The following is a 16,513-nucleotide window of genomic DNA, read 5'->3' on the forward strand; positions in this document are numbered from 1 at the left end:
TTAGCATGAGGGATGTTCAGAATAGCGCTAACATTCAGCTATTCAGCATTCAACCTACAGAACACAACATATGACTTATCGGGCTCCCGAGTGGCTCAGCGGTCTTAAGGCAGCTGCGTCTCAGTGATAGAGGCGTCACTACAGACCCTGGTTCGATTCCAGGCTGTATCACAACTGGCCGTTATTTTTGAGTCCCATAGGGCGGTGCACAATTGGCCCAGCGTCGTCCGAGTTAGGATTTGGCCGGGGTAGGCCGTCATTTATAAATAAGAATTTGTTCTTATTTACTGACTTGCCTAGTTAAATAAAGGTGAAAACTTTTTTTTTCATTATTAAAATCCTTCTAAAGATTCAAAACAACAATTGAAGAACATCAAACCCTCTAGCTACTGACTCCACTGCTACAACTTCTCAAAATAATAATTGTCTTCTCAGAATCGTATTAGAGAAGAGGGAAGGAGGTGAGAAAATGGCATCTTCTGAACCTGCTCTCTCTGAAGACTATTTCTCCTGTCCTGTGTGCAGTAACATCTTCAAGGATTTAGTTTTCCTAACATGTACCCACAGCATCTGTAAAGTCGGTCTGTGGAAAATTCTGGAAACAGAAGAAATCTCAGGAATTTCCAGTGTATCAGAAAATATTTTCAATGAACCTTCCTGGGACCTGGTCTTAAAGAAACCTGTGGTTAAGTCTTTGTAGGATAGAAGTCTGAGAGTCTGAGGGAGGTATAGGAGGGAGAGGCTTCAGCTGGGGAGGGGAGGGGAGGCAGAGAGCTTCAGCTGGGTCTGAGGTATAGGAGGGGAGGGGAGGCAGAGGGCTGGGTCTGAGGTATAGGAGGGGAGGGGAGGCAGAGAGCTGGGTCTGAGGTATAGGAGGAGGGGAGCTGGGGAGGCAGAGGGCTGGGTCTGAGGTATAGGAGGGGAGGCAGAGGGCTGGGTCTGAGGTATAGGAGGAGGAGGAGGCAGAGAGCTGGGTCTGAGGTATAGGAGGGGGGCAGGGGAGCTGGGCAGAGGGCTGGGTCTGAGGTATAGGAGGGGGCAGAGGGAGGCAGAGAGCTGGGTCTGAGGTATAGGAGCTGGGGAGGGGAGGCAGAGGGCTGGGTCTGAGGTATAGGAGGGAGGAGAGGGAGGCAGAGAGCTGGGTCTGAGGTATAGGAGGGGAGGCAGAGAGCTGGGTCTGAGGTACAGGAGGGAGGAGAGGGAGGCAGAGGGGGCTGGGTCTGAGCTGGGGAGGAGGCAGAGGGCTGGGTCTGAGGGAGGGGAGGGGAGGCAGAGGCTTCAGCTGGGTCTGAGGGAGGAGGGAGACAGAGGGCTGGGTCTGAGGGGAGGGGAGGCTGGGTCTGAGGTATAGGAGGGGAGGCAGAGGGCTGGGTCTGAGGGAGGAGGGGAGGCAGAGGGCTGGGTCTGAGGGAGGAGGGGAGGCAGAGGGCTGGGTCTGAGGGAGCTGGGTCTGGGAGGGGGAGGCAGAGAGCTTCAGCTGGGTCTGAGGTATACAGGAGGGGAGGGGAGGCAGAGAGCTGGGTCTGAGGTATAGGAGGGGAGGCAGAGGGCTGGGTCTGAGGGAGCTGGGGAGGAGGAGGGAGGCAGAGGGCTGGGTCTGAGGGGAGCTGGGGAGGGGAGACAGAGGGCTGGGTCTGAGGGAGGAGGGGAGGCAGAGGGCTGGGTCTGAGGGAGGAGGGGAGGGGGGAGGCAGAGGGCTAGCTGGGTCTGAGGGAGGGCTTCAGCTGGGTCTGAGGAGGGGAGGCAGAGGGCTGGGCTGGGTCTGAGCTGGGGAGGGGAGGGGAGGCAGAGGGCTGGGTCTGAGGGAGGGGAGGGGAGACAGAGGCTTCAGCTGGGTCTGAGGGGAGGGGAGGCAGGGGCTTCAGCTGGGTCTGAGGTATAGGGGAGGCAGAGGGCTGGGTCTGAGGTATAGGAGGAGGGGAGGCAGAGGCTTCAGCTGGGTCTGAGGGGAGGGGAGGCAGAGGGCTGGGTCTGAGGGAGGGAGGGGAGGCAGAGGGCTGGGTCTGAGGGAGGGGGAGGGGAGGCAGAGGGCTGGGTCTGAGGGAGGAGGGGAGGCAGAGGGCTGGGTCTGAGGGAGGGGAGAGCTGGGGAGGGGAGACAGAGGGCTGGGTCTGAGGGAGGAGGGAGGCAGAGGCTTCAGCTGGGTCTGAGGGGAGGGGAGGCAGAGGGCTGGGTCTGAGGGAGCTGGGTCTGAGGAGGGGAGGCAGAGGGCTGGGTCTGAGGGAGCTGGGGAGGGGAGGGAGAAGAGCTGGGTCTGAGGTACAGGAGGGAGGCAGAGGGCTGGGTCTGAGGGAGGGGAGGGGAGGCAGAGAGCTGGGTCTGAGGGAGGGGAGGGGGGAGGAGAGGTCTGGGGAAGGCAGAGGGAGGGGAGGCAGAGAGCTGGGTCTGAGGTATAGGAGGGGAGGCAGAGGGCTGGGTCTGAGGTATAGGAGGGGAGGCAGAGGGCTGGGTCTGAGGTATAGGAGGGGAGGCAGAGAGCTGGGTCTGAGGTATAGGAGGGGAGGCAGAGGGCTGGGTCTGAGGATCTGGAGGGGAGGCAGAGAGCTTCAGCTGGGTCTCAGGTGGTCTGCAGTCCGCACAGTGAGAAAGTCAAGCTCTGCTGTCTGGATGATAAACAGCCTGTTTGGTGTGTTAGAATTCAAAGAAACATAAAATGCATGACTGCATCCCAATAGATTAAACATCTGTAGATGCTTAAACATACAGTACCAATCAAATGTTTGGACACACCTACTCATTCCAGGGTTCTTCTTTATTTTATATTTTCTACATTGTAGAATTATAGTAAAGACATCAAAACTATGAAATAACACATATGGAATCATATAGTAACCAAAAATGTGTTAAACAAATCCAAATATATTTTGGATTTTAGATTCTTCAAAGTAGCCACCCTTTGCCTTGATGACAGCTTTGCACACTCTTGGCATTCTCTCAACCAGCTTCATGAGGTAGTCACCTGGAATGCATTTCAATTAACAGGTGTGCCTTGTTAAAAGTTCATTTGTGGCATTTCTTTCCTTCTTAATGCATTTGAGACAATCAGTTGTGTTGTGACAAGGTATGGGTGGTGTACAGAAGATAGCCCTATTTGGTAAAAGACCAAGTCCATATTATGGCAAGAACAGCTCAAATAAGCAAAGAGAAATGACAGTCCATCATTACTTGAAGGTCATGAAGGTCAGTCAATACGGAAAACCTCAAGAACTTTGAAAGTTTCTTCAAATGCAGGCACAAACACCATCAAGTACAATGTTGAAACTGGCTCTCATGAGGACCACCACAGGAAAGGAAGACCCATAGTTACCTCTGCTGCAGAGGATTCATTAGAGTTAACTGCACCTCAGATTGTAGCCGAAATAAATGCTTCACAGAGTTCAAGTAACAGACACATGTCAACATCAACTGTTCAGAGGAGACTGTGTGAATCAGGCATTCATGGTCTAATTGCTGCAGAGAAACCCCTAATGATAGTTCTGATGTAGAAATGTAGAAAATAGTAAAATAAAGACAAATCCTGGAATGAGTAGGTGTGTCCAAACTTTTTGACTGGTACTGTCTATTATTGAGATCCTCTATTCTTTCTGTTGAGCTTCTGTGACTCTGGACTCCAACACTGCCAACCTGTCTGAGGACCTGACCAGTGTTGAGAGGCAGCAGCTCCCTGACAACACACAGAGAGGTTTGATTACCTTGTACTGGGCTCTTAGGGATTAAACTCAGGGGACACAGGGGCGGCAGGGTAGCCTAGTGGTTAGAGCGTTGGACTCGTAACCGAAAGGTTGTGAGTTCAAACCCCTGAGCTGACAAGGTACAAATCTGTCGTTCTGCCCCTGAACAGGCAGTTAACCCACTGTTCCCAGGCCGTCATTGAAAATAAGTATTTGTTCTTAACTGACTTGCCTGGTTAAATAAAGGTAAAATAAAAAAAAAACAGCTGAGAAGTGGAAGACACTGGCACCTGGGTGTGGTCACATGGTCTGTCAAGAGGAAGAGAACCAGTGACTTTTGGGGGTGGATCCTGGTGTATTTTGTTTAGTGTTATATAATGATGATGCACTTTTCAAACATGTACCACTAGACCCAGAGTAACTCCCCTCCAGAAGATCAGCTGGACTAAGGAACACTCATTATTCTCTGACCCAGTCAGTAACACATCACTACTGTAGAAGACGTTTCCCCACACCTTTGCAATTGTTGTAAACTTTTGTCCTTTTATGATAATACATGTGAAGGTGTCTGTTTGGGGGTGCTGCCAGCTATTCATTCCTTTTCAGTAGACGCTCTTATCCAGAGCAATTTACAGTAGCATGTGCATACATTTTCATACCTTTTCCATATTATATTACGAACCCACAACCCTAGCATTGCAAGCACTATGCTCTACATTGTTTTATCTCCATGGTGATAGAAAATCGACAGGTACAAAACCTAGATGACCAGCCTGTGTACAATACATGAAGTGGTCTGTAAGGATGGTCAATTAATAATGCACAAAAAGGGGTTGTTTTCCCATGCTATTTGATCAAAGAAACATCTTTAATTTAATGTGGATGTTTTGTGCCCTTTGTGTCCTCTAACTTTACACCTTTTGATGTAGACGTTTTGAGTACAGGGTTTGGTTCTTTCTGGATTCCATTAGAATGACATCACAGAGAAAAGGAACAGGGGAAACCACTTTTACAATTCCAACGGTTGAATCCGGCAAGATACTGTTCTTAACTATACAACGACTGTTTTGCAGCATCCCTACTTCCCGTTGCTATGACCACCTCATGCTATAAAGGAGTCGGTGTACGATTGTGATGGAGTAAAAGAGGACCGACCCTTCACCATCTTTATCTCATCAATCAGCAAAAACGTGTTTTCATTTAAGGGGTATTTTTTGGGTCATATTTTGATGCAGTTCTTCAGGGATGAGAGATAAAACAAATTGTGGTTAACTAATCTCGGTTTTCAAAAAGTAAAAGTATTGCTAAAGTTTGTAATTTACACTGAATCTGTCCACAGGAGATTCGCGTTTTTGGATAACAAATTATTTGACTGTGAACTCTTTCGGGTAACATCTGTTCATTAAATTATACTAACATGGTGTGTAGCTATTGATACACTTCATTGATCATCAATACACAAAAAAAATCTAAACTTGAACAAAATTGACTGTGGGTTAGCAGTGGTCATGATGCTTTCAAAAGTGAGACCGGTCCAGTCCAGCTCTCATTGGGCACACGTGCGGTCCCTTCACACCTTCTCGGCTGGCCATTGGCCGAGAGCCTTCCACATCCCGCTCACTCATTCAGGTGACTGATTCTAAAAAGACGCCCACATCGGATGCTGAGCTTGTGACTGAGACAACCGACATGTAACTGGTAAACCGGCGGATGACCGACAACAAGAGTTGACGACACACTCTCCACTGCTCAGTGCTTTACATGCCAACTAATAATATTCAGAAAAGTAACGTTACATGGTCCATCTCTTGATTTTGCGCTCAGCAGACTGTTTCGGTTCAGAAAATCCAAACACAAAGCAGTAAAGCTCACCGGTCAACGAAAAGCGAGCAGCAGAGAGAAGACTAGCCTACCAAGTCGGACATTATCACAATTCTCAACCAAGAGGTCGGAATCACTTGAATGCGAAGATGACAGACGCGGTCGTAGACGGTAAATTGGAGCTGGTGAAACAGGCAACGAAATATGTAAAAGAGACCGAGAACGTCGCGGAAAAATATTCTGCGATGACCGTTAGCAAGAACAGCGACATGAACATGAATGTCGGTGAATTGCAGTCCGCCGCATTCACTGCGGTGCCCACTCTCAAATCTGTCAAGAAGGTAAGACTGACAAAAGCGTGAGCACTGAGCACCGTCATCAACATTCAGTACAGTATAGGATAATTGTAGGAAAACTGCATCTATGCGGTATTATGGATGGATGGGTGCAGGATCTGCCTGCTGTACCATAGTGACTAATGTTTCTTAAAGAAAAGGCATCATATTGCGTCTCTGACCTTCTAAAATATCAAATAAAAATTAACTTTATTAATTTTTCACCTTATGTCACCCAATGATAAATATTTTATTTATTTACTGGGAAATCCCCTGAATTTATAGCAGGGACATTATTCTTATAATGTACAGTATTCGGAAAGTATTCAGACCCCTTCCCCTTTTCCATATTTTGTTATGTTACAGCATTATTCTAAAATGGATTAAATTAAAAAAATACTCATCAATCTACACACAATTCCCCATAATGACAACAGGCTTTTAGAAAGGTTTAAAAATGTATAAAAAAGCAACTACCGAAATACCTTATTTACATGAGTATTCAGACCCTTTGCTATGAGACATGTTTTCATTGATCATCTTTGAGATGTTTCTAGAACTTGATTGGAGTCCACCTGTGGTAAAATTAATTGATTGGACATGATTTGGAAAGGCACACACCTGTCTATATAACATTCCACAGTTGACAGTGCATGACAGAGCAAAAACCAAGCCATGAGGTCAAAGGAATCGATCTGGGGGAAGGGTACAAAAAAAATTATGCAGCATTGAAGGTCCCCAAGAACACAGTGGCCTCCATCATTCTTAAATGGAAGGAGTTTGGAACCACCAAGACTATTCTTGGAGCTGGCAGGACAACGGCCAACAGGACAACAACCCTAAGCACACAGCCAAGACAACACAGGAGTGGCTTCGGGACAAGTCTCTGAAAATCCCTGAGTGGCCCAGTCAGAGCCCGGACTTGAACCCAATCAAACATCTCTGGAGAGACTTGAAAATAGCTGTGCAACGACACTCCCCATCCAACCTGATAGAGCTTGAGAGGATCTGCAAAGAATGGGAGAGAAACTCCCCAAATACAGATGTGACAAGCTTGTAGCGTCACCCAAGAAGACGTGAGGCTGTAATCGCTGACAAAGGTGCTTTCAACAAAGTACTGAGTAAAAGGTATGAATACTTATGTAAATGAGGTATTTCTTTCTTCTTTTTTAATACATTTGCAAAAAAATTCTAACACATTTTTTTCTTTGTCATGATGGGGTATTATGTGTAGATTGATGAGTTTAAAGAAAACGATTTAATCCATTTGAGATATAAGGCTATTCAAGACCCATGCAAGTGCTACCAGTCAGTGTCCCAGCTGAGCAGTGAGCATCTTGATCTATCTATTACTCAGACCCAGATAGAAAAGCTAATCCTCTGCATATTTGTAATTAATTAACTGCATTATTCATCAGTAGGCTACTTCAAAAACAATGACCAAACTCTACAATACTCCTAATCAGGCATATAACTTTGGTTTTGGGTGGGACAGAATCTCTCAGGGGGGGTTCAGAATCGTCTCAAGCTAATTTCCTGCATTTCTACTAGGACTGTCCCTGACTAAAATAAATATTGATCCACCAAGTGTAGTCTTTTCCAACCGATTAGTCAAAAGTTTCAAATGTCTATTTTTTCCACAGGCCTATATAGACACATCCTGTGTGTTTGAACTTGTACTGACCTTGTCTGATGCTTTAAGCACGATGTTTGATTAAATAATGACGACACACAAATGACTCGAGGGAGCCAGAGATCAAGATAGCGTAACCAGAAAAATAAATAAAAAACCTGTTCCCAACCCTCTCGTTGCTCCTGACGTTGCCGGTTAAAAGGCTACACCAACAGTCGGCAACCTTTTCCATCTGCGGTGCCAATTTATCTTGCCATTTTTATCCATCTGCTCGCCCAGTTATGATTTGCATATGCACTTTTTCTTGGAACAGTTTAATTTAATTTATAATAGTCTTTGTATCTCAAAATCATAGGATGTTGATTAACCACAGATGATCTAAAATCTATATGAAAATGATACAAATCTAAATGTAACTTTCATTGCCATTGCCAACTATGTAATAATAACCTACATAAAGGCCCATGCAAAAACATTTCAGCCAGCAGGTAGAAAATAACCAATGTTTCAACGATCTTGAAACATTGTATCAACTATCAACTGGGTGGCCCCAAAACTGGCACTAGCAATCTTGAGACATTGTATCAAATATTCTGGGCCTTCAGTTTCCAGCTCCAGTGAGCTTGAGGCAGGACACAGCTGTAGACTATTTGTGCAAAGGATAAGAGGTAATCAGGGATTTTTTATTTATTTATTTATGACGTTTCCACTGGATCAGACCATTACATTTTTCCCTTTTTATGCAGAGGGGTTATCAAAAGGGAGAGAGTTCGAAACTATTGTCATTCTCAATTCATTCTAAAAACAGACTTTGTTTACTTGCTGTTTGAGGTGAAGAAAAAATTACTTTGAGAAGTTCCACAGCTCATTAGTGTTGGTTCGTCAAGACAGTCAGAAATACTGTCAGACATCCTCAAATGTGCACATTTATAGGCCTACATTTGCACACAGGCCAGGTAGACTAGTCCTACTGCTATATGCATAATCAGGTGTGCGTCTTTACTCAACAATGACAGGAGCGTTTCAAAAAAATAAAAATAAAAATAAATTGACAAAACTTGTAAATGAAATGAAATAAACAAAACAAAAAACGTGTTTCTCAAGAGGGTATCATTAACATCCGCTGAATACATGTCTACTCCCGACAATGACATCTGTAAATGACTGTACTCGTACTATATTGAATGCATTAACAGAAATGACCATAACCAAACAAGCATGGCAGATGATAAATGATGGGAATTAACGGTAAATGTAGGCTTACTACTGGTCATTTGATAGACACAGCAAAACACTGTACACAATGAATGTTATGAAACAATGAATAGCCATGAAATGGAGAGAGAGCTCATTCGAGGAGAGAGAGAGAGAGAGAGAGAGAGAGAGAGAGAGAGAGAGAGAGAGAGAGAGAGAGAGAGAGAGAGAGAGAGAGAGAGAGAGAGAGAGACGTGTCTTGTGCATCTGGGTCACAATCCCCATATTCCTTGGAACGTGGCATCCCCAGCGGGCCTCTCCAATGGACAGGGGTAAAATCCCACGGGTGACTCGTGTGCCGGGGGGCGGTATCTATTTGGTACTGCTCTACAACAACAACAAATATTCCAGCCTTCACATAATGCAAATATGTCGCCTTTTGTGTTTTACACTTCCAACAGAGGAATAAGATTTCTGTGTGCATGATATTCAGTTTCACCTGCATATAGTATGTTCTATGGATGGCCTGAAACGGCAGTCTTTGATGTCTGAATTTATATGGACATGACTGGGCATTCAAACATACAGTATCCATTCATCATCGTCAATATTGCGTTGTGTACTGACTGTGCACCATGACAGTGAAGCTTGTAGAGCTGTTTATGCCGTGTCAGTGTGAAAAGTAGGGAATTCGCTTTAGGGAAACTTACATATCAATAACATTACAATGCTATACTGAATCTAATAAAAACTCACATTGCGCTGTCAAAAATGTCTGAATATCGGTCTTTGATCGTTTGACCTCAGGTTTCATCATTTGATTCAAGTCTACTGTAGTGTGATTGAAGCATAAATAATACCTGAAGTAAGTGAGCTAGCTAGCTAACGTTAGCCAACTTTTGGCTAGCTCTAATGATACATCTACTGGTGAAAACTAACCAAGTTAGTTTACTTCTGTTGAAATGGGACAAAAAGGATACAACACTGACAGATAGCTAGAGCTGAACTGGCTGTGGTAGCTACTAGCTAGCTAGCTAGTTCATTTTCCTCAGGCAGAACTTCAGTCGAGAGATAATGTTTCATCCTCTAACGTTTCATGTCAGTTACACTACTAGCTCAGCACTGGGAATAAATAAATATTTTTTTTCCAGTTAAGTCAAACAGCTGTTACCTTGCCAGCTACATCAGCCAAATAAAGATTAGCCAGTTTCTGCTCTGCTTGCTTTTACAACCCTGAGGAAAAGTGCAACACACAGACAGCAGCACCGTGCAGGTCAGAAGCTGCATAGCCTGTCTGCATGCTCTGTGGTGTCCACGTGGTCCTAAATCCAGCTGGCTGAAACCACCAAACAGCCTACTCGACCCCTCTGAGTTGGTCTTTCCCATGTGGCCAGGGAAAGTTGCACCCCTGCTCCCAAATGTAGCCAGTTTGTTTTGGCCAGTTATTTTCAAATGCAGCTAAATTGGGACATGATTTCAGCTGAACAGGGTAAGTGGGGTCAGTTCAGATAAACGTAGGGTATGGCAAAGTGACAGTGTTGAAGCTCATTTACTGTATTTCTACACAATTTAAAAACTCTATAAAATGCTATTCAGAGAACAGCAAAAACAAACACACAGACTCCAGCCATGATCACCTTGGCTGCTGTAAATTCATTCACCTCAGTTGATAAGGGACATAAATAACATTCTACGACAACATGTTTTACAGCAATTAGCTGATAAGGGACATAAATAACATTCTACGACAACATGTTTTACAGCAATTCTGCATGGTCCTAAAGCCAGCTCTAATATGTTAAACTACTATTGTCTTTTAATCAGGATTGGAATGGTTTTAATACTCTGTCATACTTTGCCATACCCAATTGACACCCCTGCGATGCATGTAGACAAATAGCTAAGGGCCAGGGGTATGCTGTTTTTAGATTTTAGTTCCAGACTTTTGACACGGTGCCTTGCAGTCAGAGACTGAAGGAAGGCTTTAGGGATGTGCATATATAAGAGACCATTTTGAGGATGAGAACACAATGAACTATTCCTGGCCGCAATCAGTGTCTGTAATGACACACTAGTGTATTCTTTATTATGTTCTGGTTGATAACAGATTGCTGTTGTTAAAACATGCCGTTGTTTAAACATGTTACAACATATTGAGGAACATTCAGAGAGTTTATATGGTTTATTTAAAAAAAGAATGTATAACTTGTTTATTATCAGGGATGTGCTCCCTGTATGTACCTAAATATGTCCCGCTCTCAGCCTTGACCAATTTAGGAAAAAAACATTGGCAAACAACCGCTAGAGACTTAAGTAGTTGAATCCCCAGAGTGCATCAGTAAAGACAGAGCCAGTATAGTGAAGGAATGACAGTAGGCTGTTATAGGAGGAAACACTCGCTTCAATATCATGGAGGGATGTGCATTGCAACGATAGACTGAGGTGCACTGAGCTTATTTAACTCTCGATTGTGTCCGGGTCCCAAATTGCATTTCCCCAAGAGCACTATGGGCCATGGCCAAAAAGAAGCCATTTACGATGCATACTGTGATAGACTATTAACATTTAACCTTTATTCAACATTTATTTAACATTTTATTTAACCTTTATTTAAACTTTATTTAACTAGGCAAGTCAGTTAAGAACAAATTTTACAATGTCGGCCTACACTGACCAAACCCGGATGACGCTGGGCCAATTGTGCGTCACCCTATTGGGACTCTCAATCACGGCCGTTTGTAATACAGCCTGGAATCGAACCAGGGTCTGTTCGGGACGCCTCTAGCACTGAGATGCAGTTGCCTTAGACATCTGCGCCACTCGGGAGCCTGCGCACGTAAGATTTAGACCTAGTTCTGGGTTTGGATTCATTAAAAACAGAACATATCACTGCTGAGTGTTGAAACCTCTTGATGAGCCATGACAATATATGGACTGAGTACTATCTAATTGCCAATTGCACTGACTGAGGTGCACTGTACTGCACTGTCTGGATTTGAATGATTAGTATCCCCAGAATGTATACAACCCAAGTCTTTGGTTTATACTGTAGCATGACAGCCAGGGATACGTCCCTAATGGCACACTATTCCCTTGTTATAGTGCACTACTTTTGACCAGGGCTTCCATATGGGAATACTAGGCTGCCGTTTGGGACACATCACAGAGCTTATACAACCCAGAGCTTATTGCTGCAGAGCCCCTCTTAGACCTGGCAATATGTGGACTGAGTTTCCAAGAGCCTCAGTCTGCAGGAAGAGTAGGAGTGCTGATCTAGGATAAATTTTCCCTTTTTAGATCATAATAAATAAGATTACATGAACAGTGGGGATCTGATCCTAGATCAGCATTCCTGCTCTGATGTTCTTTGTGATTACGGGTCGTGGTGTTTTAAACACACTGGATATGGGAGGAATGTGGTCTTGAGTCTTATGGAAAATACATCTCTGCGTTATGAATTCATGTGAGAGGCTGAGAGCCAGGGCTCCCTGCTGTGGTCAAACTGTGACACCTGTAGAGTGTTAAAGTCTTGAGTAAGAAGATGGATTTACAGGGTCAAAATAGTGAATAAGACTATCTAAAACACTGAAGTTGAACATGGATCATGGCAATTATTTAAAAAAAAAAATCGTTATTTTGCTGTAGTGCGGAGCAGTATTTGGGGAAGATAAATAAGTGTTATGGTTTTCTAAAACAAAAGATATGTCCAATAGAATATTTATTTGTTTATCCAACCGTGGTCTCTCTCTCTCCATACCAATCATGGTCTGTCTCTCTCCATACCAACCGTGGTCTCTCTCTCTCTCTCCATACCAACCGTGGTCTCTCTCTCTCCATACCAACCGTGGTCTCTCTCTCTCCATACCAACCGTGTTCTCTCTCTCTCTGTACCAACCGTGGTCTCTCTCTCCAATCCAACCGTGGTCTCGCTCTCTCCGTACCAACCGTGGTCTCTCGCTCTCTCCAATCCAAATGTGGACTTTGTCCATACCAAAAGTGGTCTCTCTCTATCTCCGTACCAACCGTGGTCTCTCTCTCTCCATATCATCCGTGGTCTCTCTCTCTCTCTCCATATCAACTGTGGTCTCGCTCTCTCCATACCAACCGTGGTCTCTCGCTCTCTCCAATCCTACCGTGGACTCTCTCCGTACCAACCGTGGTCTCTCGCTCTCTCCAATCCAACCGTGGACTCTGTCCATACCAACCGTGGTCTCTCTCTCTCCATACCAACCGTGGTCTCTCTCTCTCCATACCAACCGGGGTCTCTCTCTCTCGCTCCATACCAACTGTGGTCTCGCTCTCCATACCAATCATGGTCTCCCTCTCTTTCTCCATACCAACCGTGGTCTCTCTCTCTCTCCATACCAACTGTGGTCTCTCTCTCTCCATACCAACTGTGGTCTCTCTCTCTCTCCATACCAACTGTGGTCTCTCTCTCTCCATACCAACTGGGGTCTCTCTCTCTCTCTCCATACCAACTGTGGTCTCGCTCTCTCCATACCAACCATGGTCTCTCTCTCTTTCTCCATACCAACCGTGGTCTTGCTCTCTCTCCATTACAACCGTGGTCTCTCTCTCTCTCTCCATACCAACCTGTGGTCTCTCTCTCTCCACACCAACTGTGGTCTCTCTCTCTCCATACCAACTGTGGACTCTCTCTCTCCATACCAACCGTGGTCTTTTTATCGCCATACCAACCGTGGTCTCTCTCTTTCTCTCCGTACCAACCGTGGTCTCTCCAATCCAACTGTGATCTCGCTCTCTCCAATCTAACCATGGACTCTCTCCGTACCAACCATGGTCTCTCGCTCTCTCCAATCCAACCGTGGTCTCTCTCTCTCTCTCCATACCAACCGTTGTCTCTCTCTCTCTCCATACCAACCGTGGCCTCTCTCTCTCTCTCGTAGCAACTGTGGTCTCTCTCTCTGCATACCAACCATGGTCTCTTTCTACATACCAACCGTGGTCTCTCTTTCTCTCCATACCAACCGTGGTCTCTCTCTTTCTCTCCATACCATCCGTGGTCTTGCTCTCTCCCTCCGTACCAACCGTGGTCTCTCTCTCTCCGTACCATCCGTGGTCTCTCCATACCAACCGTGGTCTCTCTCTTTCTCTCCATACCATCCGTGGTCTTGCTCTCTCCCTCCGTACCAACCGTGGTCTCTCTCCCTCCGTACCAACCGTGTTCTCTCTTTCTCTCCGTACCAACCGTGGTCTCTCCATACCAACCGTGGTCTCTCTCTCTCCGTACCATCCGTGGTCTCTCTCTCTCTCTCTCTCTCCATACCAACCGTGGCCTCTCTCTCTCTCTCCATACCAACTGTGGTCTCTCTCTCTCCATACCAACTGTGGTCTCGCTCTCTCTCCATACCTACCGTGGTCTCTCTCTCTCTCTCTCTCCATACCAACCGGGGTCTCTCTCTCTCTCCATACCAACCGTGGTCTCGTTCTCTCCATACCAACTGTGGTCTCTTTCTCCATACCATCCGTGGTCTTGCTCTCTCCATACCAACCGTAGTCTCTCTCTCTCTCTCTCCATACCAACCGTGGTCTCTCTCTCTCTCTCTCTCCATACCAACCGTGGTCTCTCTCCCCATACCAACCGTGATCTCGCTCTCTCTCCATACCAACCGTGGTCTCTCTCTCTCTCTCTCTCCATACCAACCGGGGTCTCTCTCTCTCTCCATACCAACCGTGGTCTCGTTCTCTCCATACCAACTGTGGTCTCTTTCTCCATACCATCCGTGGTCTTGCTCTCTCCATACCAACCGTAGTCTCTCTCTCTCTCTCCATACCAACCGTGGTCTCTCTCTCTCTCTCTCTCTCTCTCTCCATACCAACCGTGGTCTCTCTCCCCATACCAACCGTGATCTCTCTCTCTCTCTTTCCATATCAACCGTGGTCTCTTTCTCCATACCAACTGTGGTCTTGCTCTCTCTCTCTCCATACCAACCGTGGTCTCTCTCTCTCCCATACCAACCGTGGTCTCTCTCCCCATACCAACTGTGGTCTCTCTCTCCATACCACATGACAGTAAATTGGACAGTTATGCAAGTTGGGAGTGTAATTCTAGGCCTATTTAGTGTATTTGCTGTCACTACACTGTCACTACACTGTTACTATGCTGTCACTACACTGTCACTACACTGTTACTACACTGTCACTACACTGTCACTACACTGTCACTACACTGTTACTACACTGTCACTACACTGTTACTACACTGTCACTACACTGTCATGACACTGTTACTACACTGTTACTACACTGTTACTACACTGTCACTACATTGTTACTACACTGTCACTACACTGTCACTACATTGTTACTACACTGTCACTACACTGTCACTACACTGTCACTACACTGTCACTACACTGTCACTACACTGTCACTAGCCACAACATGGAATTGAGTTTCACCCACCGATTCTCCAGTGTGTGTGTGTGTGTGTGTGTGTCCGTGTCCGTCTATGTGTCCATGTCTGTGTGTCCGTGTGTGTGTGTGTGTTGTGTGTGTGTGTTGTGTGGACACAATAGCACTCCCTCCTCTTTATTAATCTACCCACTATAGTTCCACAACACACCTCTGGGAGGTGACCGAGAATGGATTCATTATTATATTACATCTATTCATGCTTTTATCTTTTGTTGTCACTTATCATAAAAGACGACCTCTTAGGAAATGTTCTCCGACATTTAGATTTCTGTAACATTCAACATTCAAATCTGCTTTATTTGCTGATAGAATCGTATGGTACATTGCACTTTGGTTTATGTCGAGGTCAAGTTCAGTACATTTTAGCATACAGTTAATACATTTTTATTAATTACAATGACATGTCATTAACATGAGTTTAAAGAACACATAGAATGGAATACCATATAGCCATAGAAAGAGATGTTATGTTCATGTACAGTCTATTCTATTGTCTCTGTTGGTCTTTATCAAATCAACATTAATTTTGTCACAATGCACTGAATGCAAGAAGTGTAGGTAGACCTTACCGTGAAATGCTAACTTATACAAGCCAGTAACCAACAATGCAGTTTTAAGAAAATATAGTTATATTTTCAATTTTATTTTCAATTTTTTAAGTAGCAATAAAATAACAATAGTGAGGCTATATACAGGGGGTACCAGTACATAGTCAATGTGGAGGCTATATACAGAGGGTACCGGTACAGAGTCAATGTGGAGGCTATATACAGGGGGTACCGGTACAGAGTCAATGTGGAGGCTATATACAGGGTGTACTGGTACAGAGTCAATGTGGAGGCTATATACAGGGGGTACCGGTACAGAGTCAATGTGGAGGCTATATACAGGGGGTACCGGTACAGAGTCAATGTGGAGGCTATATACAGGGGGTACCGGTACAGAGTCAATGTGGAGGCTATATACAGGGGGTACTGGTACAGAGTCAATGTGGAGGCTATATACAGGGGGTACCGGTACAGAGTCAATGTGGAGGCTATATACAGGGGGTACTGGTACAGAATCAATGTGGAGGCTACAGAGTATGTGGAGGCTATAGTACAGGGGGTACCGGTACAGAGTCAATGTGGAGGCTATATACAGGGGGTACTGTTACAGAGTCAATGTGGAGGCTATATACAGGGGGTACTGGTACAGAGTCAATGTGGAGGCTATATACAGGGGGTACCGGTACAGAGTCAATGTGGAGGCTATATACAGGGGTACCGGTACAGAGTCAATGTGGAGGCTATATACAGGGGGTACCGGTACAGAGTCAATGTGGAGGCTATATACCGGTACAGACAGGGTGTACTGGTACAGAGTCAATGTGGAGGCTATATACAGGGGGTACCTGTACAGAGTCAATGTGGAGGCTATAT

General features: G+C 45.3%; 1 protein-coding gene across 1 annotated transcript in view; it reads left to right on the forward strand.

Moving 5' to 3' along the window:
* Positions 1 to 5,312: 5,312 nt before the first annotated feature.
* LOC135503897 (S-adenosylhomocysteine hydrolase-like protein 1) overlaps positions 5,313 to 16,513 on the forward strand; it is a 71,465-nt gene continuing 60,264 nt past the window's right edge. The window contains exon 1 of the mRNA XM_064922083.1: positions 5,313 to 5,833. Within this exon, the coding sequence (XP_064778155.1) occupies positions 5,642 to 5,833 (192 nt within the window). The 5' untranslated portion in view covers positions 5,313 to 5,641. The remainder of the gene's footprint in view (positions 5,834 to 16,513) is intronic.

This window comes from Oncorhynchus masou, chromosome 18 (assembly GCF_036934945.1).
Source record: "Oncorhynchus masou masou isolate Uvic2021 chromosome 18, UVic_Omas_1.1, whole genome shotgun sequence".
Lineage (NCBI taxonomy): Eukaryota > Metazoa > Chordata > Actinopteri > Salmoniformes > Salmonidae > Oncorhynchus > Oncorhynchus masou.